At 44.5% G+C, this 25,971-nt stretch overlaps 1 protein-coding gene across 1 annotated transcript in view; it reads right to left on the bottom strand.

Moving 5' to 3' along the window:
• Positions 1-4,904: 4,904 nt before the first annotated feature.
• mei4 (meiosis-specific, MEI4 homolog (S. cerevisiae)) overlaps positions 4,905-25,971 on the bottom strand; it is a 40,917-nt gene continuing 19,850 nt past the window's right edge. The window contains exon 5 of the mRNA XM_028953430.1: positions 4,905-5,227. Coding sequence (XP_028809263.1) covers positions 4,991-5,227 — 237 coding nt within the window. The 3' untranslated portion in view covers positions 4,905-4,990. The remainder of the gene's footprint in view (positions 5,228-25,971) is intronic.

The following is a 25,971-nucleotide window of genomic DNA, read 5'->3' as shown; positions in this document are numbered from 1 at the left end:
CCCCGGACTCCCGTACCTGCACACAATAATCAGGGGCCGATCCATCTGGGTACATGTGGGCCCTGTCTCCACATGTCCCCTCTGACACGTCTTGTGTCACCCCCTGCACCGCGCAGGGAGATTGTCCCAGAGCCTCCGGCGACTGTTCCAGGCACCCCAGGCTGGTGCCTTCTGGGACTATGCAGCCCCTCTCGCTGCACGGCCCTGGTGCCAAGGGGGGGGCATTGCCAGACCATCCGGCTAGCCCCTTCTGCGTCCGTTGGGACAAGCAGGCCCTCTTCCTGTCTGTCCCAGCTGGGTCCTCATGCCTACCCGGGGGCTCTATGGCGCTCCACCCCTCTGGAGGCAGACGCAGGCTCATGCCTGGCCCGCCCTCCTCACTGGCTACCGGAGGACCCAGCTCCATCGCTTCCCCACCTCCCCTCCCCTCAGGAGGAGTCCCCAACCCGAACTGCACCCCCCCAAAAAATTCTTTGGGGGAGCACCCCCCCCGGCTGGACTTAGGGGTACCTTGGGGCTCGTCCACCTCGCCTTGGACCGGTGCAGTCAGGTTGGGAACTCCCTCCCTGGGGTTCGGCTCTGCTGCTGGGTCACCATCTGGTGGACACAAAGAGGGGAAGTGGGGGCGACATACGGACACATATGCCACGCACACACACACAGACAGAGACAGACAGAAGAGAGGGTCGTCTAGTTCCCTCTCTGAGCACTCCGGGACCTCCTCAGGGGGCACAGCCAGGATCTCGGGAGGCGCGACCTTCTCGTCGCCCGCCAGTGCTTGGTCTTCTTGCCCCGGATCCTGACTGGCGCTGGATGTGGTGGAGGGGCAGAGTTCGATCCCTGGCTCAGGCTCTGGCCGATCAAACTCCGCCCTCAGTCTCTGCTGGAAGTCCCGAAAACTCCTGTCGGTCTCTCCCTGCTGCCAGGCAGCGTCGCTGGAGATGGTGGTGGGCGTGTGGCGTGGGGGGTGGTGGACGTCTTCTCCAGCATGCGGGGGCGCTGGTGATGCGCTGCCGTTCAGCTGGGGAACGTCCGAGCAGAGGGAAGGCGGGTCGGCGACTGGAACTGGGAGGGCATCTTCCCTGTGAGGCAGTTCCGACAGTGCAGTTGCTGGTTGGCGACCTCCTGTCGCCCTGTTCCACCAGCTTACGCCCGCATCGCTGTCCTCCTCCTCACTGTTGTCGCACCTCTGGGACTGACGTGGGTTTCCACGGACCTCGCAACGGACGGGCACGATGGGCGGAGCCATCCCGGCACCGACTGCCCAATCGGCGTCATCCTCGTGTTGGTCCGTGTCGACTTCATACCCTCGGAAGTCACGTGGATCTTCACGGATGTCGCGACAATCTCGGACGCGCGCGCTGGGTGGAGCCATCCCGGCCCCGACTGCCCAACGAAAATCCACGTCATTGTCGCTTTCGTCATCCGTGTCCTCCCACCTGTGACTCCGAGGGTCGTCCACCCTGCGGACATCCTGGACCCAGGGTGCGATCAACTCCCAGGGACAGTACTCTGGCCATTCGGGCTGGAGGCTGCCCATCCCCTCGCTGGAGGGACGCCGCCGTTGTTGTCGCTTCTCACCCCCCTGGAAGTGACGTGGGTCCCCACGGACCTTGCGACGATCGCAGACTGGTGCGATGGGCGGAGCCCAACTCTCGTCTCCCGTGCTCTCGTCGTCGTCCGTGTCGTCCCAGTCCACGGGGAGCCTTGCCAGCAGAGCGCAGAGTTCTTGGCTCGACATGGCGAAGATCGTGGGGGTCGCATCTTCTGCGCTCGCTGCCCACGTCACTTCCTCGCTGCTGCCGACGCCAACGTCCTCGCTCCGCCCACTCACCCGCCGACGTTGTCGCTTCCGGGTTTCGCGGAGTTTCCCGGGGATGACGTCATCACGCGGCGCCGCGTACCACGGCTTCTCGGGGAGAAAACGCTCCACCAGAACGGGCGGCGCGTCTCTCCCCTGGTGTCCGCGTTCGCCGCGCCGCGCTGCGTCCTTCGCGGCGTTTCTTCTCCTCTGTTTTTTACCTCTGTGCTTTTGGGGAGGTCGCTGGCATTCTGTCACGTCTACGGACTTACGAGGGAAGGAAGCGCAGAGGTCTGACATTCTGGGAAGGGTTTTTATTATTAAATAAACAATAAACACAAATAAAGATGGGCGCGGTGGCCGAAAACAGTTTAACATAAATCACGAACTGAAACAAACCCGTAGGCGTGTGGCGATTGCCAGAACTCAAAACACATAAAACAAAACTAGGTCAAGTTCGTGCAGCGAGTTCACGAAAATGCCAGCGACCCCGAACGGGCGGAAACTTCCGGCATTTATGGGGCGTCAGGATTGGGTTCCGGTGTGGAGCCCAGCTGCAGGCAATCCTGACAGTATATATATGTTTAAAGCTGTTAAGAGTCTGTTCTCTGTCGGGTCTTTGGTGTTTTGTGATGTTCTACCCCGTCTTGTGGTTTTTGTATTAAATCCCATCTCGTGTCCTGTTCTCCTCGCCTTGTCCTGCTACCCTGTCAGTTATATTATGATTAAATGTCATGACAGCAACTTCTAAATAAGGAACCAATGAATGCTTCAAACTAGAGTGACATTTCACAAGGCCTGGAAGTGTTTTGTGACTCTCCAGGGAATGGCTTCAGATCCAAATTTTTTCTAAGCAACAAAGCGAGGATGGGTGTGACTTTTCCCTGAGTCATATCGATCTCTTAAACTCGCTAGCTACTTCGGTCAGTGTACATCATTCCACTAGCTAGCTTTCCACTTAGCAGTTAAAAAGTAGAAATGAGAAGTAGTTTGATGTTAATGGGGTAGGCTAGAAACAAAAGTGAGAGCTCTGGTCAAGCTCTGCACCATACTTTATGTCTAATGAGTGAAGCTAATTTGTACTGAGAGAAAAATCCCAAGAAATCTGACTGACAGATCCAGGTTGACTGGCGGCAGTACAGCAACAGAAAAACGATTTCATTCAGTTTCCCCAAAACCTTACATCGTGCAGTTTAAATGTGACCTTATAAAGTGCAATGCCGGTGTTCAACAGAACTGAACCATACTGATTGGTGATTCAAAGGCAGTGTTCTAAAGCATCAATTAAAGTAACTTTGCTAATTAGGGCAAACTCTGCAGGTGGCCTGGAGGGAATATGACATTGACTTGTGCCGTAGGATGAATGGGGACTCATTTCTTTGTTCTTCAGCCAAGCAGTAGTCTAGTTGCCTAGTAAGGGTGTCTGGTAAATTCAATAAATATCTGATAAATGCAAAAGTAACAATGGGTAACTAAAGAAAAAAAAGTAACAAAGGTCCAATGGGCTGCAAAAAAAACTGACAAGAGGCATCATGGATGAATTTGTTTCACAATAAAATCAGGCCTACCTAACTTATTTTAATGACTATCTATTTTGAGTAATTTAGTGCAGCAAAATGTCTGCTGACTAAAAAAAAAAAAAAAAAGTAAACTGCTACTGATGTAAACTGATAATAGTTCAGTTTAAACTTTTGCTTACAAATGAATTTGATTTCATTTCTAAAGATTTGGTTCAAATGTAATTAATGCAGGTAACGAAAATCTTATTTGTAAGCTTATCCCAAACGAAAGAAATTAACCTAAAACACATATTTGCAAGGCCGAACGGCACAACGGTTAGTCACATGCATCCCAGCTAGGTGGATTGGTGACTTAAATAGTCTGTAGCTGTGGGTGAATGGGGTGTGTATAAGCAGTTACGAAAAGTGAGTGTGATTTAGGACCAACACAACAAGCGCACACATGATACAGGAAATACATGGAATTTATTCATAAATCATGCAAAACTATATTTCTTTTGAGCAAAAAATAAACAGACCATCGATGTGCATTTCGCACATCGATGTGCATTTCATGGGGTTCCCCCATTCAGTGCTTCACATAGGCAGGATTTATAGCCCAACAAAATCAGATTTTTTTCTGAATTTAAACCTGTAGCGTGAATAGAATTTCCATCGCCTTTATTACCAGCACCTTCCATATATACAGTAGCATGAGGAACCCTAGCAACAGCATGCATGCTGGTCTGTTCCTGCCCCTCTGTTTCCACGCAAGATGAGATCTGCAGCACATTACACTTCTGAGCACGTCAACACTGTCACCCTCTTTTTTTCATTTAGATTTTTTTGTCCTTCACTGGCTTCTCCCTAGCCCTACCAACAACAGGATATGAAAGATGAAAAGATGGAGAAGCAGCGTGGTCGCAGTCCAGAAACAATGCGAGTGATGGCTATCGGCCCCCGCCACCGGGTGGGTGCTGCTGGCCGTGCCGGAGAGGGTGCTATGAGTTGAGGAAGAGGGGGTGGAATGCGTACGTGCTACACGGGGCTCTCTGAGCTGTTTATAGAGCATGACAGTGGCATGATAGCACCAGGCTGCGAAGTATCACTACGCCGTGGCGAACACGTCACTATGCCGTCATTCGTCACTCACTCCTCCATTTACCAGGAAACCCCGGTGGTTCTAACGATATTGTGCAGAAGATATGTGGCCAAAAAAAATTGTGTTTGTGTGTTTAGAAGTAAGTGAGTGTGAAGAAAGAAGCAAAAGTAATAAGCATTCACCTTACTTTTAATATTGCTTTTTTTCAGCTGGCTAGGTAGAGAGTATTTGTACATTTAAAGGAAAGCGGCGCCTGACAACAGTTAAAATGGTGACATCTTAGATCTGCTTCTTCATGTGAAACTCAACAAAAACAACTTTTCCCTTCCCAAACAATGTAAAATTTGCTACATTGCATAAAAAAAATAAATCAGTTTATCCAGGTTATTACTGATGTTAAATGAAGAAAATAATACCTGCATTTCAGAAGTGATAGATATGAAGATAAGTGTGTGTTTGCTTTACAACGTGACTATTTTAAACTATTTGATGTCCACACACTATTGTTGTCTTGTGAAACCTGAACCACCTGGTTCTGTGCTATAGAAAGCATGACTGTGAATGCATGAGTCTGATCAGGTCGTGATGTCAGGTCGCTGGGTCCAACGTCTCTGTAAGCACTGTAGGGTTCAGGAGGCCTCCTATCCTCCACATGTAAAGTGCAAATAGTGGAAACTCATCTGACAAACGAATAACCTGTCTCTCCAGTTGACCCTGTGCCTCCCTGTGTTCGTAGCGGGGCCCGTCCTTCAGTAGCTGCTCCAGGACCCAGTAAACGTAGAAGGAGTTCTCGTAGCGCTCCACCTCAAACGTTCCTGTTCCCTCCTAAAAACAGAAACAGCAGAGTCACACATACGGGGGAACAAGGCTGCAGTAATGACACGCTTAAGGACACCTTTGCATTTTGCTCATCAATATTTCATCACGCTACCTGCACCGAAGGGTAAGAGTGAAACCGAGGCACCTTAATGTGGCACTGATCCATTAAATGAGCATCTTCTGAGGTAACGGATGAGCCGGTGAGGGACATGTTTATGACCATATACTTTTTCTTAATGGCCTGCACATATCAGCAGCTTAAGCCTTCGTACATCATTCGGTAATAATGCACGGCGTGTAAAGCACTGCCCTCACGTCGAACCTTTAGCCATCATGGTGACAGAGACTGTGTGTAAGTGACTGTTCTTGGAGTGGCCGTTTTTTTTTTTTTGCCGTATGTCTCATCAACCTGGCCTGTTTAACGCTGAGGAAGAACTTACCAGACTCCAGAGTGAGATTTTTAAAAGAAGCACAGCAACAAACCACAACAGCCACACTCACTGCAGTACCATAAAGACACACCCGGGCCATGTACGTAGGTTGGACAACAATCATTCTGGCACAGGGTCCTCCAGGAGCAGGTTTGGGAAATGCTAGCACAAAAAAAGAGATCATGGTTGAGTTCACCAGTCCGGTACGGAGAGGAAACCCCAAGCTACATCCCGAAAGGTATGTAGCTTGATCCCGAAAGGTACTGAAGTTGCAAGTTTTGCCTTTTGCCACAGGCTATGTTCATGAGGTCCATGTGAACAAGGAAATTGTGGCTTTCTGCTAATTCCAGTAAAGAGATACCAAAAGATACAATAGATGTTATTTTTTACCTTTTTTGTTGTACTTGTGTGAGTGTACTTGTGATTAAAAACCAAGGTGCTCTATTAATGGCAAAATAAAAAAAGTGGCTTTTATAACAACACTATAACGACCCATCATCTGCAGCCTTGCACAGTTGACTGAGAAAAAAGGTCAAGACTGCAGTTTCACAATAAGATTTGAAGCTTTGTCTGCTGCACTGAACATAAAAATTAGATTTCGTTTTTTTATCATAAATACGCCTTTGAGTCAGTAAGAAAAATATAGAAACAGCTTTCCCTGCACTGTTCTGTGATGTTGGTTTCAAATCAGAGTAATTTTTGCAGATTATAGATTTAGTAAGAGGTACAACAAGGTCATCACGTCTCTTGCGCCAGGCTATAATGACGGTGATCATTGAGGGTCAATCAAATAGTTGCAAAACTAAGTTCTGCCACCCACCGGTGGAGCATGACCTCGTTTCTTTTTTGTCTGCCGAATGTAATTTTAAGCCATGTTTGTTGTGTACTCCCTGTATACAGATCATCAAACTAACACTGAAGGCACAAATACAGTTTATTATTTATGCAACAAATTGGCAGAAATATTACAGAATAAGGCAGCATACTGGTACAACATGATTGTGAATCGTGTTCCGCAGAGCTTCCTTCCAGGGGCTCCAAACACAGAAAAGGTTATGCGACCTGGTGATAAATTGGTCTTGGCGTGTGAGATGGAGTAGTTGGACTCCTGGAATACACTCCAGGAGTCCACCCTTTCCTGACCTGGATAAGTGACACACACTTGGGCAAAGTAAATATCAATACTTTCTTGGTTGCAGTGGCACATTTCAAGAGGTGGCATGTGACCAGTCAGTTCTCGAAGCTGGAAAATTGACAAGTGTAAGGAAATAAAGGATGTTTGGAGCAAGTGGGAGCAAGTTTGATGCGTTTTGTACTTGGTGGTCTATGGGAATGGTTGTACTACCACAACAAGCAAATGATCGTTATGAACTGAATGAGACTCTAATGAACCCTGCCCTGATTTATGGGGAAGTCAATGTTGACATTTTTTCCTATATGAGTTTTGGTTCTGATGTGTCTTTTATTCTCTCTCGCTCTCAAAAAAAGCTTGGCTATGTGACAGGTCTAGCAGTTCCCAGAATTAATAAATCCACCGCAGGAAATAAAGCATCTCTTCAAAGCTCCCCAGCTACGTGTGCAATTCAGACACTCTCTGAATGTTCAAATGGAGGATAAAATCTTTTTATATTCATTCTGGCCAACCGATGAGCGTGTAATGTCTCTGTCTCCACTGTCATCTTTCCCATTATTAATTTCGCTCCCTATCTATCCACCCACTCTGGCGATTTGAGGCCCAGGTGTTGAATGTTAATGTTTTCGCTCTGGTTTGGTTCCAACCCGAGCCGGACAGGTAGCTGTTTCGATTTCTATCTTCCTGGGGCTTTTTAGGGGTCTCAGACCCAAGAGAAACAATTCTCACCTGATAGGACCATTACTTTTCCCATCTGTGGCTGATTTTATTACAATAGTTTAATATTATTTTTAATAATAGTTTAATACAATAATATTTTTTACAATAGTTCCTACAATTTGAGGCAATAAGAAAGTTGAGTCTCTTAATAACTGAAACGGATAAGGGAAATTTTCATTGGCAGGGATGTCTGTAAAAGGATCGAACTGAGGTAGAATTTGAGATCAAATGACATTTTTACAATTTTTGTCAAGACAGACAGTAGTGTAGACTCACAGCAGCGCTTAATGTCTTGCAAAAGCAGCTCTTTTGTCTCCAGTTAAACCAGGGGAAAGAAGAGCAAGCCTAAATCACCCACTCCTCAATCCAGGCACTGGCCACTGCCATCATAAAGCACCGATAATGAAGTGGACCCTGAATGAAATGTAATCGCTGGTTAGATTAGGCCTGGGGCTTCCTATTGTCAGGAGATTTCAGGGACGGGGGGACAAGAAAGGGGGAGCATCATGAATGTAAATCTGTCCATTACAATATCAATGTGCTCCTCAGGGGATGAGAATTGAATTTTTTTTTAAAAATTAGAAATTCTAAGTTGCAGCTGCTTGAATCACTCAGGTGCATGGACCTGTGCCCCTCATCTGATGCATATTTTTTGCATATTTTGAGCAGCAAATGTAGTCAGACCCTGAACTACAATGGGAAGATTGAGTGAGCATGATTCAAGCTCATGTACCCAGGTTATTAAAGGACATTATGGATTCCTCAATGCCCCAATGTCAAAAAGTAATAATGCCCAGAGTCTGCAAACAGCTTCTGCGGTTATTGATCAGTCTCTCACAGTCACTAACAGGGGTGTACAGCACTCTGCAACAAAGAATATATATATATAAAAAAAAAAATACTGAGTCTACACCTGGAGTGCAGACTGTACACGCTTTTGAGACTTGTCAATCTACAGCACCAGTGTTCCTGCGGGTAGCTCGGTGTTTGTAGTAAGGAAGGACGCAAGGGGGGGCAGGCCATTACCATGCTTATCAACCGGTTCGGTCATAAGTGCCCCAACTTTATGAATCCTGCTAAAATCCCGGGTCAAGACCAGAGAGCTGCCTAAGGACACCAGGGACAAAATTGTACAACTGCACAAGACTGGGATGAGCTGACGTAGTTGAAAACATAATGTAAAGTGATGTAGAAAAGTACATGGGATGGGATGCTTCGTGATGCTTCGATAATCAAGGCATTGATAATCATAATCGAATTGAATTGTGTAACACACATGTTCTTCTGAAATGGTGGTATGGATGGACACCTACATGCTGACAGCTTTTCCATTCCAAAAATATTCATCTACAAGTTGTGAGGTGACAATACACTTGTAGCATGACGGTGTTATTAAAGCATGAACACTGGCCACACTCCATCACTCCAGAGTTCCATTGATTTATAAAATAATGTGTAATGTGACAATGAGTAGGACACTCATGGACAAATGACAACTGACCACGAAAGCCTTCTTGCCAATTCTTGTCAGAGTAGCTCCTTTGCTTCTGGTGCACTTAGTCACTAGGCTGAACGGTCAGTGACCGAGCCCAACCTCATGGGCGAGTTCCAACAGCGATCAATGCCACTCAACATGCTGAATCAGCACGAAGGAGCACAACACTCCCTCAACACAATGGTGTGATACACCAGGACGACAGGTCGCCCAATACATCCAAGCAGTCCTGACATCTTCCACTGCTGGCTGGGTTTACTGTGTAATGGGTTTAAGACTCAGAACTGGTGATTGGCATTCTGCTGAATGGACAAAGCCATTTGTTTAAAATTACAGTACAGTTAAAATAAGAGGATGTTCCACATCTTCTCTCCTTGACCTTCAGTCAATAATTCCATTGACTGATGGCAAGTACCATTTAATTAGTAGCACTAATGAAGCAGCTTTGACATTAAGTACAGATAATTAGGGAGGTGTTGTCGAAAAAAACAAAACACACTTGTTGTGGAGCATGAATGTCCAGCCTACATTCGATCGTGTTTCATCATAGTATCCTCTGGTAGAGCTAATCCTGCCATACAACAACCCATATGTCCCAATTTATGGATGGGACATGTGGATATGTGATCATGACTGATCACCCCATGTAACCCAATACATTTGTATAAACCTGAGACCTGCTGATGTATTATTACCACACTGCAGCGATCATGCGCAGCACAGATCCGGCAAAGTCTCTGCAATCTCTACAGTCCCAGCACTAATCCAGATTCAGGGTCAGTCTTCCTGACTCGCCGACACACAGGAGAATGATGACTAACCCCCGGGAAGCACCCACTGTTTGCCCAGGAGCTGCTCAATGAATGTTACTGTGCGTTGGAAACAGTACAAAACACATTATTATGCACTGAGGCCCGCAACTGTTGTGTACCATATCTGTGATGTTGCAGAGATTCATTTCTCCAGCTACAATGTCTGCTCAGAACAGAGATGGATACGGAATATCTAATGTTAGCTCTACATGTCTAGACAGTTTTAGCCAATAAAATGAAGTTGCTAGGTTATCATGTAGTAATATTAAATCGTTGCTTCCTGTGAAAAACACTTTATCATCAAAGTGTTTACACCTTAGTCAGATAGGAAATGTTCTGAGGAGGAACCATTGCAGCGTCTGTACACATTTTGCCACATTAAAAGTAAACACCGTTGTTTCAGAAAAAACCCAAGTGGTTGCATCAGGCTGTCAGGTGCTGATGCTGAATTCCACTCAGGGTGGGTTTTGTTCAAATGCAACAGCATTAAAAAGGCAACATCTTGGATGGAGGTGTCTCTCTGGAAATATGCTGCATTTATGCAGACAAAGCCATGCATTAATAATAAAAAAAGTCCTTCTGTCTTTCAGATGTAAAATAGTGGAGAGTGAAGGGAGCTCATCTGATGAAACATCCCTGAATATCCAATGCTGTATTAATTGGTAATAACTACATATCATCACTGCCTCATCTTTCCAAACAGGCTCAAAGTCCGGGGGAAAAAAAGATAGATGAACAATCCTATCCATGTTGCCCAGACAAAGTAGTAATATATTGAAACAAAACTCTAGGTCAACACGTTCCTGTTTCACAGAATGTATGATAATTAGAAGAGGGAATCACAGAATGCCCCACAAGACTTCATATTCACAATTTCCAACACTCTATTCATGCTGTTCAATGGGCATCCTCTGCAGACCTGTGCAGCCTTGTTCACATTGTGTTCGCATTCACGCTGGTGGAAGTTTCTGTCTAATTGTATTACTTCATGTTTGCTGATCAGTGAGGTCTGATACAGTTTCATTTCATAAGTAAAATCATACTTACAATAGCAGCAGTGCATTCTTTGACGAATGTGACCCCACTTTTTCTTTGCAGGATGTCAGAATTGCCTCCCAGAGCTGCTGCTTGGATGTGAACCCCCTACCACCCTCATAAATCTTTTGCTTGAGGATGCTCCAATGGTCCTCAATAGGATTGAGGTCAGGGGAGGATAGCGGTCACACCATGAGCTTCTCTCCTTTTATGCCCGTTGCAGCCAAGGATGCAAAGGTATTCCTTGCAACATGAGATGGTGAATTGTCATGCATAAAGATGAATTTGTTAGGGAAAGAATGGTTCTTTGTATACCATGGAAGAAAGAAACCAGCTCTCTCCCCAACTCTGGCCCAAAACATGCCTCTGAGATCGTGAAGGGCAGAGCCCGCCTCTGATTGGCCGTGGTCCAGATGTTCCTGTACCTTTGCTGGTGTGTGTGCTGCAGTCAGAGAGACTCGCGTTACAAGGCTTTTATAATATTTTAAGTAATTTTTTCATGGTCAACGTTTTTTCCACACACCTCAAACTTTGCCAGAACCTACTGTCTGTTTCACCGCCTCAGCTTCCATTCCAATGCTAATCGCAATGAATAACATGACGCGCAAGTAAAATGACAAAAAACACATGACATGCAGTGATAAATGTACTGTTCCAGTGTCCCCTGTGCATGCTTCCTTTCAGCAACAGGCAGCATTCATTTCAACAAACAGATCATCAGGCCGAGATGATAATCAAGTTCAAGCCCTTAAATCTGAAGTCAAACTCTTGCAAGTGAAACTGAAGAAAAACTCTCGCACTTTTAGAATTTTTTTAATTGTATTTATCTACCAACACATTTTCACTAAGTTACTTTTCTTGTAGATGTGACGCCCATTGGGCGATCACAGCGGGTGCTCCTGCACCTGATTCTGGATTCTGTGCCTTGTTTATTTGTGCTTATAATAAATCCTTGTCATTTGAAATTGCACGCATCTGCACCCACAGATGTGACAGAATGTGGCAGCCCACAGATGGAGAGGAGAAACCAGAGGAGAAAGATGGTGAAGATCCCCCCAGGTCGCGGTGAGTACAGGCGCTGACGAGGAGCGTGATGAGCCAGGGCGAGGGCACGACCCCCGCAACCAGTAGAAGGGGTGCTATCCTTGAGCAGGTTTGCGCCCTGGATTCTGACCGGTCCCGTGCCGATCCTTGACACCTGGAAGTAGGAACTACTATGGACGAGCGGTTGGGAGGACGTGCAGGAGGACGAGAACAGCAGCGAGGAGGCTTTGTGAGAGCATGGCGAGGAATATGCGCCCCACTCTGTGCACGTGCTTAGCCGTGAACACTGCGCCATCATCTCCAATGCCCGAGTTGACTTGAGAGACCCAGGACACGTCAGTGAAGACGAGGCTGACTGGTGGGTGGCCCTGCGTCTTCCCTCATCATTCCCTTGTGTGTGTGTATTTGTATCTGTTGTGTGTCCGAGTGTCACATCTGATTCCCCCCTTCTCTTCCAACAGATGGGGCTGCCACAGTAGAAATTTTTGTGGGGTTTGGGGCGCAGTGTGGGTTGGGGGTGTGGTAGCAGTTGCACATTCCCAGACAGCACCACCCTTTGGTATGGGGCCGCTTCCCAGCCACCCTTTGGTATGGGAGCCTGCATGTGTGCAGGTTGCCAGAGGGGCCGGAGCCACCATGTTGTATAACGTCTGGGGTCAAACCACAGAGTATGGATCCTCCTTTACAGGAGAGGACACCCAGTGACAGCAGGGCCGGAGCCCTGTGGTTGCCACTGCCATGGTTTCTGCCTGGGCTCCGCAGAATGAGCTTTTGGAGGTCAATCTGTAACGGTATATAGTCAGCCTGACAATAGAGCCCTAATCACGGAGAGCTGACACTGCTTAAGCATCCATGATAAGAGCCCTGTAAAACGAAGGAGAAGGCAGGAGGACAGGGCTGCTGCATTAATGTGGACTACTGTTAATGCCTTGTTTTATGTTTGTGGTTATCAGTTTCCTGTCGAAATTGGACCCATGCCTTCAGGTTTGGTTTCGATCATTTCAGTTCTTTTTGGCCCTAGTGCCAGTTTCATTTTGTGTTAATAAAATCCTTTACCTTTACCATGATAGTAGAATTGTGCTTCAAATAAAGAACTTTATGTTAACCAGATTTAATCATTTACAAGTCAATATTGCCTATATAGACACCAATTTAAAAAGAATATAAAAAAAGTGAACCTGTAAAACTGTGGCGTTAAACGCGATGGTGTCAAACATTTTTGCACCAGTGCAAAAAGTTTGTCTAGAGCCCTGCAAAAGGCACGATACCATCCATGAGTTTAATTGTAAAATGCAAAATCCTTCATCTTTGACAGTTTGCACAATAATTTTGTAATGTGTTGTAAACCTGTTCACCATGCTGTGTGCCTGTGCTCCTTTCCTGGCATGACAATAACTTCATTAATCTAAGGTTTTGAAATTATACAAAATGTGCTTTATAATTCTTTTTAATGTTTGCTGCTATCTGGAAAAAAATAGCCCTCCTGGGTGTAAACCATATAAAAACATTATTTGAACTAGAACATCCAATACCGGATACCATTACATCAATAGTGTAATCAATGCAAGCATCACAATATACTGCTATATTGATTTTGTCCCAACCGCTAATCAGCACTCCTGCCCCAAACCTTTAAATATAACCTTGATTTTCTGACATTGCTATACTCCTTACATTACCAAGTAAAAAAGTAAACTTCTTTAGTGGGGAATTGCTATACAGATATTTGTACCATTGTGCTAAACCCAATAGTAGTTTTCAGTCAACAAAAAAGGTGATATGTCCACAGGAAGTGGAATTACTGTTGTGTTTTGATAATATCCAACCGATCCAATAATGATTAAGAGAAAGAGCCAATAGTTACGTAAGAATCAATACCTATCTCTGCACGTAAAAAAAGCACAGAGAAGGACATAAGAACATAATAAATGTATGACAAACAGGTACAGGATATAATACTATTTTCTAATGTATTCTGCAAAACTCTCTACACAAAACTGGTTTTCACATGATGCTTCCGTCTATGCTTTTCAGGGCTCGAGGTTATGAAAGATCCCAGGCAGATGCTGCCACCCCCAAGTTATCAAGGAATGCATCAGACAGACAGCATTAGATTATATCACTTGGAATAAAAAAAAACAAAAAAACATCACAACACAGGCAGACAGCCCCAATTTCACAGGCCCGGATTAACCCCTAACTCCCGGCCTAAAAATTCCATCAGTCACGAGACCAGATGTTCATTTCCATATGCCCAGTATGACATTTGATAGCAATGCCACCTGATTGAATTCCTTAATCTGTGTCTGGACGGTTCAAGTGGTTTCTCAGGGAGAACAGTGTGCACTGCCTGTGGCTGGAGATGTCTACTGTAGGCGAGGCTTTGCGGTGCTGGGCTGATAATGAAATGATTTAAGCCGATAAGAATCAGATGACCGGCCGCGAGTTTCTATATTTCCAAAAGCCGCTATGCAATCAAGATGACAGAAGTAAAAAAAAGGAATTGATTTTTGTTCCAGAGAGGGAGCGAAAGGCACTTGTTCCGACAAGTTTTTATTTATTTATTTATATTTCTAACGTATTTCTCAAGGTGATATGCAGACAAAGCGGAGACAGAAAAAGACAGAAAATCGATTTAGGTTCTTCCAAGACCACATTTTCTGGGATTTATCTTGGCTGTCTAACGACGTCTTTATTTACCCGCTTACGCCTGTGGAGAACATTCCTCTGGCAGATTTCATGATGGCTGCCTTCTGCAAAGATGCACACTCACACACACAAACGTCCACCGAACACTGCGCGAACCGCAGACGAGCACACATACACACCCAGCAAACAAAGCTGATGGAATGCACCGCCGTCTTGTTGGAAAACTAACACCTGGTAGACAGAAAGAGTGTGGCGCTTTTGAAATGGAAATAAGATGGTGCTGCTGTGTGTCATTATATTGCTTAGGTCCTTAGCCCTAAAAAAAAAAAAAAAACAGAAGAAATGAGAACTTGTGCTTTTGCCCAAAACATCACAGCCCCTGCCATGACTCTCACTTGTTCGAGTGAGTGAAGCTAATAAATGCGAGGAGATCACAATCTAACGCGCCGCACTGGGGAATGCAGATGTGTGAGAAAAGGCCAGCACTGTTTGTGCGTTATTGATGTCGCAGATGCGGAATCCGCCCCCCCCAAAAAAAGGCAAGAACATCCACTAACATTTACCCAAAGCCCAGGGGGAAATGTGGAGTGCTAACACCACTGTTCGTTCCCATTATTGCTGAGTCTCTTTGGAGTGTGGGAGACAAGAGAATAAAGTATGCCTTTATAGTCTTTTTTTTTTTTTTTTTATATCTCGAATTCATGATGACACTCTGGAAGTCTAAATTAAGTTTCCAATTCGCTTTGAGGATACTTCTGAGAGTCATAGTCTCTCTAGGAGTATGTCAAGGGTGTTCAACGTTAAATGTAAAGCAAAGTAGGCCATGGATAGCTCTCTCCCCTTACAATCAGTGTAGGTGCTGCTGCAAATCTGTCAGGAACATGGCGAAGAAGCACAATGCATGAAACACAGTTAAAATGACGAATGACTGGACGAGGATACCTTTATACTGATAATCACAGATTATCAATTGAAACAATCTAGGTAATCAAGTAGTACAAGACAAGGCAAACATGAAACTCTGGTTAAGAGCACACAGGACCGGAATGCCGGGAAATGTCAGGGTCCTGACAAAATCACGTGTTGTATTCTCAAGCAATGAAATTATTAAATTCTCCCTGTACCGCCACAAAAAAACGTAGCTTAGGCCTATTTACTTCGTTTACACAGGAGGCAATTTTATATCTAATATGAATAAAACCTGTCAATACTGCACTCAGCACACGGCAAGAGAGGATATTAACTGCTCTGCGTCGAGGAAATGAAGAATATTAACTACGCTGCAAACACACAGCACCTGCGACAATCTCAGAGTACCGCCGTTTCAGAGCCACGCATTAGTATTATATTACAGACTGAAAAGCATTTTCTGTCAGCTCCTCCATATGCATGTGGGCTGGGGTTTGAAAGACATTTACAAGGGCAAAGAAAATTAAATAAACGCTAAATAAAAGCTACTGCCTGAAAACAACGTTGCTTAGATTGAAGATGAAAGACACACTCTCTGTAACGTCATTACTAAATATGAAAACTAATCTTTAAGATTGGAATATAGGTTGTATCTGGTTGTATAATTTTAGTAAATGACAGATTAATTACAAATTACCACATTACAGCACCCCAGTGTTCCACAAACCACAAAGCCATGGTCTGTTGTGATCTGTTCAATAAAAAAAAACACCACCACCTCACCGCATGTAGGTCCATCATAAATTTAAATGAAATATGAGTGAGATTATTGAGAGAACTATTATTAAGTCTAGCCATACAGGTATGAAGATCAGATTTCAACTACGTGGCACTGATATAGCACGTTGCTTTGGACTGTGAGGCTGAGGCGAAAGGCGTTAAGAGTTTTAATCGGGTCCAAATCACTCTCAGCAGCTTCAGAGCTGGAAGCAGAGTGATTGGGGCTCTTTAAGAGCAGGGGAGTACCCACAATCCCGTCAAGCTTCATTCTAGATGTCTACCTAGATGTTATTCTGCTTGTTTTCCTTTGCTGTATGTTCTGCTCAGGCCATCCAGTGATATTTGATTTTTCTTACTAAAAGCCCCATACTAGTTAAATTTATATCGTGCGCCTGTGTCTACCCCCTCACTGAGATGGCATAACAGAATGCTTGACCAGACGACACTACGGAGACTTCTGCTACCTCGCTCACCTGCCAGCTCCTACATGCACTTGCCCGGAGTGGTCAGACTCCGACCTGACAGACAGAGTTGTCGTGGGACGGCGAAGAGGAGGGTGCTGACCTCCCCACACCGCTCTCGATCACCTCCTCATTCTGCTCCGTCTACACCCGTGGGGTGAGCACAGGAAGAAGAAAAGGAGGACTGGTAGAGCCGGGAAAACGAGCAGGGCCTTGGCTACCTCCCAACCACTCTGACAGCGTTAAGGCTGGAGGCTCAACACCGGCACCTGTGTCGAGCTCATAGCCGACGACTTACCCTCCTTCTTCCTCAGCGTAAAAACCCACAGCTCCGCCCCCTGCAAGACCCTCGCCGCTCCCGACGCAGTGTCTGGAGTCCCGGCCGTGCCAGCTGCAGCTCTCCAGCCTCGGTCCACAGCGCGCCGCCCCCCCCCCCCCGGCAGAATATAGCGGACTTCGTGGAGGTCGAGATCAAGAGCAAGCAAACCTGGAGCGTGGCCTGGTGCCCTCCAGGTGCACCAGTTGGTCCTGGCACACATGCCGGAGACACCGCCGCCTGCCAGCGAGTCAGCCGAGGTCTCAAAATGCTGACGAAGCCCAGCGTCATCCTGGAGAGCCCTGATGCAGAGCGGGAGGGCCAACTGTTTTTGTCGCCCCCACCCAGACCCCTCGTCTTATCCAGCAGGTGGCGCTCTTATGGTCGCTGCGGACCCAGGTCAGCAGACCCCTGACCTCGCTGCGCCTCACTGTATCTTCTTTTCAGGCCATCGAGCCATATTTGAGTTTCCTTACTAAAACCCCCTCGGGTTAAATTCATGCCGTGCGCCTGTGTCATTGATGTCCACATGGGTTTCTTTTTTGGGGCAGTGGGGGCCTAGCGGTTAAGGAAGCGGCCCCGTAATCAGAAGGTTGCTGGTTCGAATCCCAAGCCGGCAAGGTGCCACTGAGGTGCCACTGAGAAAGAGCACCGTCCCCACACACTGCTCCCCGGGCGCCTGTCACAGCTGCCCACCGCTCACTAAGGGTGATGGTTAAAAGCAAAGGGCACATTTCGTTGTGTCACCGTGTGCTGTGCTGCAGTGTTTCACAATGACAATCACTTCACTTTACGTTCATTTCATCTCACACATTGGTTACATGGACCTTTGTCTGCCTGGGGCCTAGAAAATAAAGCTTCAAATATGTTTCATGAAATATGTGAAGATTATGGATAAAAGATGCATGGAGAAGTGAAAGTGTGCCAAGTGAATTGACCATAATGGAAACGTGCCTGACATAAATTGGCCCTTGGAACCATTGCGTATTCCTATGGCATATTACTATCAACACTCCAGTCATCTGTTAATTACTACTGCTCCATTGTAATTAAGTGAAGGTTCTTAATCTGTCTGTCAGTGGGTAGCTGGGTACTCCAAAACCCTGTCAACGCTGTTGTACCACGTGCAAGGAATCTGCCGAGTGGCGAAGTTATGCCACTCTCCACTCCACTTCACCCCCCTTTAACATGACACTGATCAAATGGCTTCATTTCCGCCTCCGCGTTAGATCACTAATGAGATCAAGTCACGCTTTGAGGGAGAGGGGGATGACTTTGATCTCTGCCATTTAACGGTCGACTGACTCCTCCGCCGCTACACCTAATCGCTTTCTGGGTATCCATCAAGGCCGAAAGAGAAACTGAGAGGAGTCTGAAATGTGGCACATTATGCTTCATTAATCGTTAACCCACTAGATTAACATAAAACCTCCAATTAAGGTAAATTAAAGTAACACTCAGGGGACACTTTAATAGAAATATTTACAGTGCTAATTATCCGGTGCTGCTTTGTGCTGTTTGTGTTTCATCGGTGTCCAAACTGATGCTGGTTGGCTAGTGGACCGCTCTCTGAGTACAAATTCCACCAAAATCCCATTACCACATCAGTCGGTAACCACATCCGGACAATGTGCTACAAATGGTCCGGCTCCTAAATCAGGCCAGCGGTGGTCCTTCAGACAGAAATGGGGTAGTGGGTGGCAGATGAACTGTTTCTAGCTGTACATTGGCTACCAGCTGTAACTGGACACCTTTAAAAAAGAAAAAAAAGTCTATGCAACTCATAAAACAGAAGTGCTGCTACCAGGCAGGCAAAACAATTCTGTGTTAAATAATAAATAAATATAAAAGTTAATTGCAATTAAATAGTATTACTAAAGTGTACAGGCCAAAAGTTTGGACACACCTTCTCATTAAGTGTGTTTTCTTTATTTTCATGACAAATTACATTAGTAGATTCTCACTGAAGGCATCAAAACTATGAATGAACACATGTGGAGTTATGTACTTAACAAAAAGTGGAGACCTGACCTCCACAGTCACCGGACCTGAACCCAGTCAAGATGGTTTGGGGTGAGCTGGACCGCAGAGTGAAGGCAAAGGGGACAACAAGTGCTAAACACCTCTGGGAACTCCTTCAAGACTGTTGGAAAAGCATTTCAGGTGACGACCTCTTGAAGCTCATCTAGAGAATACCAAGAGTGCAAAGCAGTAATCAGAGCAAAGAAACTAGAATATAAAACATGTTTTCAGTTATTTCACCTTTTATTGTACATAACTGAATAGTGGTGGTAGTAGCCTAGTGGATAACACACTCGCCTATGAACCAGAAGACCCAGGTTCAAATCCTGCTTACTACCATTGTGTCCCTGGGCAAGACACTTAACCCTAAGTTGTTCCAGGGGGACTGTCCCCTGAAACTACTGATTGTAAGTCGCTCTGGATAAGGGAGTCTTATAAATGCCGTAAATGTAAATGTAAATATGAATAACAAGCATTATTTTTGTCAACTCTAAAAATGAATAAAGAACAATGTTTAATTTTAGTTTACTTTCTTTATATCTCATTTTATTATTATATGAATAATTATAATGAGCATATATCTGTGTGTGTGTGTGTGTGTGTGTGTGTGTATAGTATGTAAATGTGTAGTAAAGTGGCACTTTGCACACAAAAGCATATCTGAATATCCAGAATAAAGAAGGCACTCATGGCACAGATCTGCCACAGATCTGCCAATTTTACAACCTTCATTCTGGAACCACACAATAATATGATACTGTTTCAATTTTCCAATACGTTCCGTTTCCAGTCCCTATGAAGAGGTTGGCGAGGGTACAGTTTTACTGGATCAGTGTGTTTTCGAGCACAGCCAAGATTTCATTTCTCTTCCTTCCTCCTCAGAAGAACTCTACATCTGCTGGAGATAATTAAAGTGGATAATCAAACCAGAGACAATGTTGACTCCACTTCTCCACCCCGCAGCCCGGTGGGGCGTTTTGCGGAGCGCAGCCAGTAATGAGCTTCTTCAGACAGCGCTCAGGGCCATTACTCCACCCCCACACTCCTCTGCTCTCCGGCCAGGGCGCCGTTCTACAGGGACCCGGGGCTCAAACGCACGAGCCCCGGGGCAGCTGGCCGAGCGGAAAATGCCAAAGTGGGACACCTTTAATGCGGCTGCCACATGCGTACATGCCTGCCGCCACAATGCGCAGAGCGGCCGAGCGCCCGGAAAGGCATTAGCCTCATGCCGTTCCCGGAGAGCCGCGGAATTCTCCCTCTCATCGCCGACCCACGGGCCGCCGGGAATACTGTATCCACAGCATCAGTCACGGCTTGTCATAATTCCTTCTCTCTCTCCTTCCTCCTACTATTCATCAGAAAATGTAGCCACTCTCAGTTTTTTTTTTTTTTTTACAGAGAGAGGATTGAAGCCTCCGGACTCCAAAAAACGCAGACTGGTCTGCTCCACCTGGACCCTCTCCTGCTTCTCAGATGCCTCGCAAAAATTTGCTGGCCATTTCTGGCGTGCAGGAGTTGCCCCTCTTTTACACGGTACAAATGCTCAGCACTTGACTGAGGCTCCTTGAGGAGTGAAACGTGAGCAAAGACAGGTAACACCAGTCACATGGTGACACGAAATGAACTAAATGATGACATTTTCTGCAGGAAAATGGCAGGGGTTGTTTATACTCAATTGCAAGGAAAAAATATAGCTGCAGAAATCATGGGCGAGCTACATGTGACAGCTCTGAGGGGAATCCTTGATGTGTTGTAGTGTGAGAGAGAGAGAGAGAGAGAGAGAGAGAGAGAGAGAGAAACACAGATGAGCTTGGCCTGACTGGTCTCCTAAGAGACACTATATAAATATCCCTGTGTGCTGTGGGTCTGCACTGGAACAACTCTTACAAGGAGAGAGAGAAGCAGAGTATGTCAGATGTATGTCACACACATGCACTCACACACACACAATAAAAAAATTATATCACACAACTTAGGTTTTTAAATTAATAACATTATTTTGAAACCCTTAGTTTTGTAAAATTAAATTTTACCTAAATAAAACATCAGATTACATTAATGCTTAGGTGATATTACAATATCCTTCCTTGTAATTTCTAAAATGATATATTTTTGTGTACAAAATAAAAAGTCGGAATTCAATTCAATTGTCTTAAAATGACTCAAATACAAGTTTATCAGATCAAGGACCAAACTCTCCTCAATTTACAAAAATGTAGAAAGACACACACACACACACACACACACACACACACAGCCTTATACTGCCACTCGTCTGGGAATTCAATGCAACATCCTGCTGCCAGCCCTGACCCTAGATCCAAGCCTAACCCATATATTGTCTATTCATAATTCCCAATGCGCACATATGAATATACTGTAGCTAACCCCCAACTCGAGCAGCCAAAAACTCCTGCCAGTTCTTTTTTACTCGTTACAAGAACCTGTAGAAGGTCCCTACAAGGGAGGTGCTGTCTGTCATGTCAAACCTTTAGGGGATTCTGTGTCCCTTTGCAGAAGAAAAAATGCAAACACACACACACACACACACACACATCTGGCATTCAAACATACATGAAACCTGACCTAGATATATGATGTTTTCTGCTTGTGGGTATACAGCACATCACAAGCAAGTCACCCTCATTCACTCACACCTACTACTATCAACATTACAGGACAGAGCACACAAACCAAAAGTTGACCTTAATTTTGCACCTCCTGTTTCAATAAAGATTATTACTCCCATATGACGACTCCATCATCTTGAAAATATTGGTAAAGCTGGTCTCTGAAGACAGCTCTCCGCGGAGGCAGCAGCTTTTGTAAGAGACTTTTGCAGACCGCTAACCCATTTTACCCAAATTTGAAGGCAGATTCAATTGTACGCTTCTGGGCAACAGCCCCTATAATAAAGTTTAGTCTTCAGAAAAAGTGTCTGGTGAGGATACTCAGGACATGGATAAGATTTCTTCTAAATATGGAGAGGATTACACTGAATATGATGACCAAGCGTAAAGAGTCTCAAGTTGGCAGAGCTGTAATTTTATTTTTTTTGCTGAAAAGTTATGAAGAGTAAATATGAAAAACACAGTCTGCCACTTTGAATCAGCATTCTATTCTCCGTAATTTCCCAGACCACAGCCTTATAAGCTACTGCTGGAGAGGGATCTGTCCTATTATGTCAACGAGGGTACCATAATGTTGCATAGACTAATAAATAGAAACCATCACAATTATGTGGACAGGTCACATAATATAAAAAATTACTTATTTTCAAACTGTCGCAAAGCACAATGGTAGATGCTTAATGCGGGGATTGTTCGTTAATGTCCGGTAAAACCGCTTGGTCGTTATCTGTACTATATGCACAAAACTTACTCATTCTGGATGACTTAAGTCCACGTCTGTCAATATAATCCCTTAATATTAACATCTTCAAATGCGTAAAATATATGAAGCTTTTGTGAAGCACAATACACAAAAAGTGAACAAACATCGCAAAACACTGGCTAATTATCATTATTGCCAGGAAACCAGTTAGGACCAGTTAAGATTCATAGCCTATGTGGCAATTCTAGGTGCAATCTGCAACTTTGAGACATTTGACATGAAGCCATTTCTTCTCTAGTCCAGTCAAGGTAATGCACTGGTAATGCAACAGTAAGGAAACCACTAATTATGTCCCATCCGTTGGCTTTAACAGCTCCTTTAATTACATAATTGCCAGACCGAAAATTACAGGTCTTTGTTTACTCGTCTCTGAAAGCAGAGCATCAAATCTGATTTCTATGAAGGACTCGTGAAGGGCTGAAGAAAAGATCTTCCTTATATTTTAATGCATAGGTATCAATTAGAAACTTTGAAGTTCTCATGAACAGGTGCTTCTTTTAATGTTGCTAAATGAGACATTTTAAGAGGCAATTTCCTTAATTACTGAGATTGTACAAGCTACTTAAAATGATGCAGTTGTCCAGTGGGTGGACGTGAAGTCTGGGAGTTCATAATAGAAGACTGGGATAAAAACCACACCTGACACTCCTATACACATATAATAACACCTTTCCACCACTGGGCCTGTGATTTTTCATGCACTATTCACCTTCATCTCCTTGCTCTCCAGGGCTGCTTTTCCCAGTAGTTCCCAGAAAAATATAAAAAACAATGGTCTTATCAATCATGTTACTGGCATGCCATGCGCCAGTATACTGTAAATTATTATTAAGAGAACACATTACATGAGCTGCATCAGTGCTCCTTGTCTCCTCTAGGGATGGACAGTATTCTTCCAAAGAAGTTCCATCATTTCGTCATTTCATGGAAGTCCAGAAATTCCCATATATGTGGAGTTTGGTTGAGATCTGCTGACTGAAGGTCACATTATATGATTTGCATGACTTTCATGGTCATCAGCCCTTCAATGAGAATCAGTGATGCCCTGTGGACCGGGGATCATCATTCTGGAAGACAACACTACCATTAGGATAAAGGTGATCACTCACAATCACTTTGTATTGATTTCCCCTTAATTGGACCCAAACCGTTGCAGAAAAAAGGTCCACAAATGAGTTTCTCTACAGATTTATTCAAATGTTTACCTTAATTTGTCACCAGAAATGTCTGAAAGGACAAGAGGCTACTTTTCAGAATAATGTCTGTAGATGTTCATCTTTTGGGAGGATTTTTTTCCTAAACTGTTATTCACGTATTCCAAGTATTCACACTACACAAGCAATCACGAAGACCTACCTACTGATGGAATGAGTTCAGGAAAGCGGTCTTCCAGGACCAGGGTTGAAGACCAAGACCAATACAATGAAAAATATGTCAAAATGTGGAAGTTGTTTAAGGAGACTCCTCTACATTCATGACTGACATTGGTAGCGCAGGCACACTCCAGTCTCCATAATTATTTTTTTATAAAAAAAAAAAAAAAAAAAAAAAAAAAGTATTTTAAAATTGTTTTGTATTAATTGTATTACAATTAATGAAAATAATTAAAAAGTATATAAATTAATCCTTTTTTAAACCTCTAGTATTACATTTATTATGCAATGAGGCAAAGTAGGAGTCATGTCTTTCCCTGTAATTACCCAACATTCCCCAGCTATTAATGTGTTAAGTTGCGAGCGTTCACCGGACTGCCTGGGCGTAAGCCGTGGATGAATAAAACATACGCGCCGCGGAAAGCCGGAGATTATTTCTGGTGGCTGGCCGTCTCGTCTGTGGACTGGGTTCACTTGGCAGCCTGCCGGTACATCAGGGCCGGGCAGAAGAAGTGCGTTTATGAGGAGTGTGTGACAGGACCCCCCCTCCCCGACCCCGCTACCTAATCTGAAGCCGCAGGTGATTTCTGTTAACATGTGCAAGCGCGGCGGGCTCTTCAATGCTGACTTGACCTTATTATGAAACGATTAGAGCGCTTCTCAGCACCTCGATGCAGGAAGAATAATAAGTGATGCATTTCTGCTAGCGTAAAAAGAATCTGACTGGAGAAGTCCCAGATGCCACGTTTTTCCTCAAGAAAAAAAAAAAAAAAAAAGAACACAATAAATAAGACCTGCAAAGGGCTTCTTCATGGTGGCGTCCCTCTGGCTGTGCTGTGAATTATAGGATTCCGATATTCATTTGCTTTCCTCCACAATCGGTCTGCCTACAGGTAATTCCTCAACTTGGAGTGCGCAGTAAAAAGAAGAAAGAAACCCCACGCGCTAATAAACTAACGAGGCCAAAAAGCGCTCATTTATGATTCTGACACCGCCGTTCGATGTAATACAAATATTGCAAGAAACAGCAGATTCACCGCACGGACAGCAGAGAATTCTTTGTCGCACTTGAGTCATAAGTTTAAAGTTTAAAGTGAAGTGATTGTCACATGTGATACACAGCAGCACAGCACACGGTGCACACAGTGAAATTTTCCTCTGCGTTTATCCCATCACTCTGAGTGAGCAGTGGGCAGCCATGACAGGCGCAGAGACAGGGAGCAGTGTGTGGGGACGGTGCTTTGCTCAGTTTTACTTAGTATATGTAAATGGTTTGTAAATAAACCATTTTTATTTTTAAAGGCCCTTGTACAGCTTTAGCAATGCCCTATTAATGGTTAATGTAAACTTTTTTTTTTTTTTTTTTTTACAGTTTCATATTTGAGGGTGCTGGTTAGAAAAAAAGTGAAATGATTGTCACTGTGAAACAATGCAGCACAGCACACGGTGACACAACGAAATGTGTCCTCTGCATTTAACCAGCCATTGCAGCCATGAAAGGGGTACAGTACCATGCTGATGGGGACACCAGTGGTATTTAAACCCGCAACCTTCCAATTATGGGTCCTCTTCCTTACCCGCTAGGACACCACTGCCCCTGGTTACAAAACATATTTAACATATACTTGTTCCCAAATGTCACTTTTCTACAAAATACAATTACAGAATATAAATAGCATAATAAAACAAAAATATAAAAAAATAATGAGACATCATATATACGCAATCTGGTACATGTACTACAATGGAATGGAATCTGTGATTCTCTATCTCTGTTGCCTCTGCCGTGGTGAATGTTCATTCTTCTCTTACTCTCCAGTTTTGTCACATCGAGTGTTGGGTCAATATCTGCCATCTGGCAGTTGGGCCACGATATGTCTACATATCAGAAATCCAGTCTGGAGCTTCACTAGATAATTATGTGCACATGACCTGGCTCAAAGATGACAGGATCAGATCTTACCTCGCTCACTATAAAATCTTTACATCAGTCACATATGTGACATACTAAGAACAGAAATGCAGAGGCGTGTAATAGGTTAATTCAAAACTACATAATGCTGTGTCACTACCATTGCGCTATATTTTCATATCAGCAGTCTGTCACTTGTTGGAAAATGCCCTTCAGTTTTAGTTTGCACTAAAAGGGCTGTTGCAATCAATTATATCTTCCACAAT

Source organism: Denticeps clupeoides, chromosome 14, assembly GCF_900700375.1.
Source record: "Denticeps clupeoides chromosome 14, fDenClu1.1, whole genome shotgun sequence".
Lineage (NCBI taxonomy): Eukaryota > Metazoa > Chordata > Actinopteri > Clupeiformes > Denticipitidae > Denticeps > Denticeps clupeoides.
The sequence above is the reverse complement of the archived record's forward strand: the minus strand, read 5'-3'. Positions and strand labels throughout refer to the sequence as shown.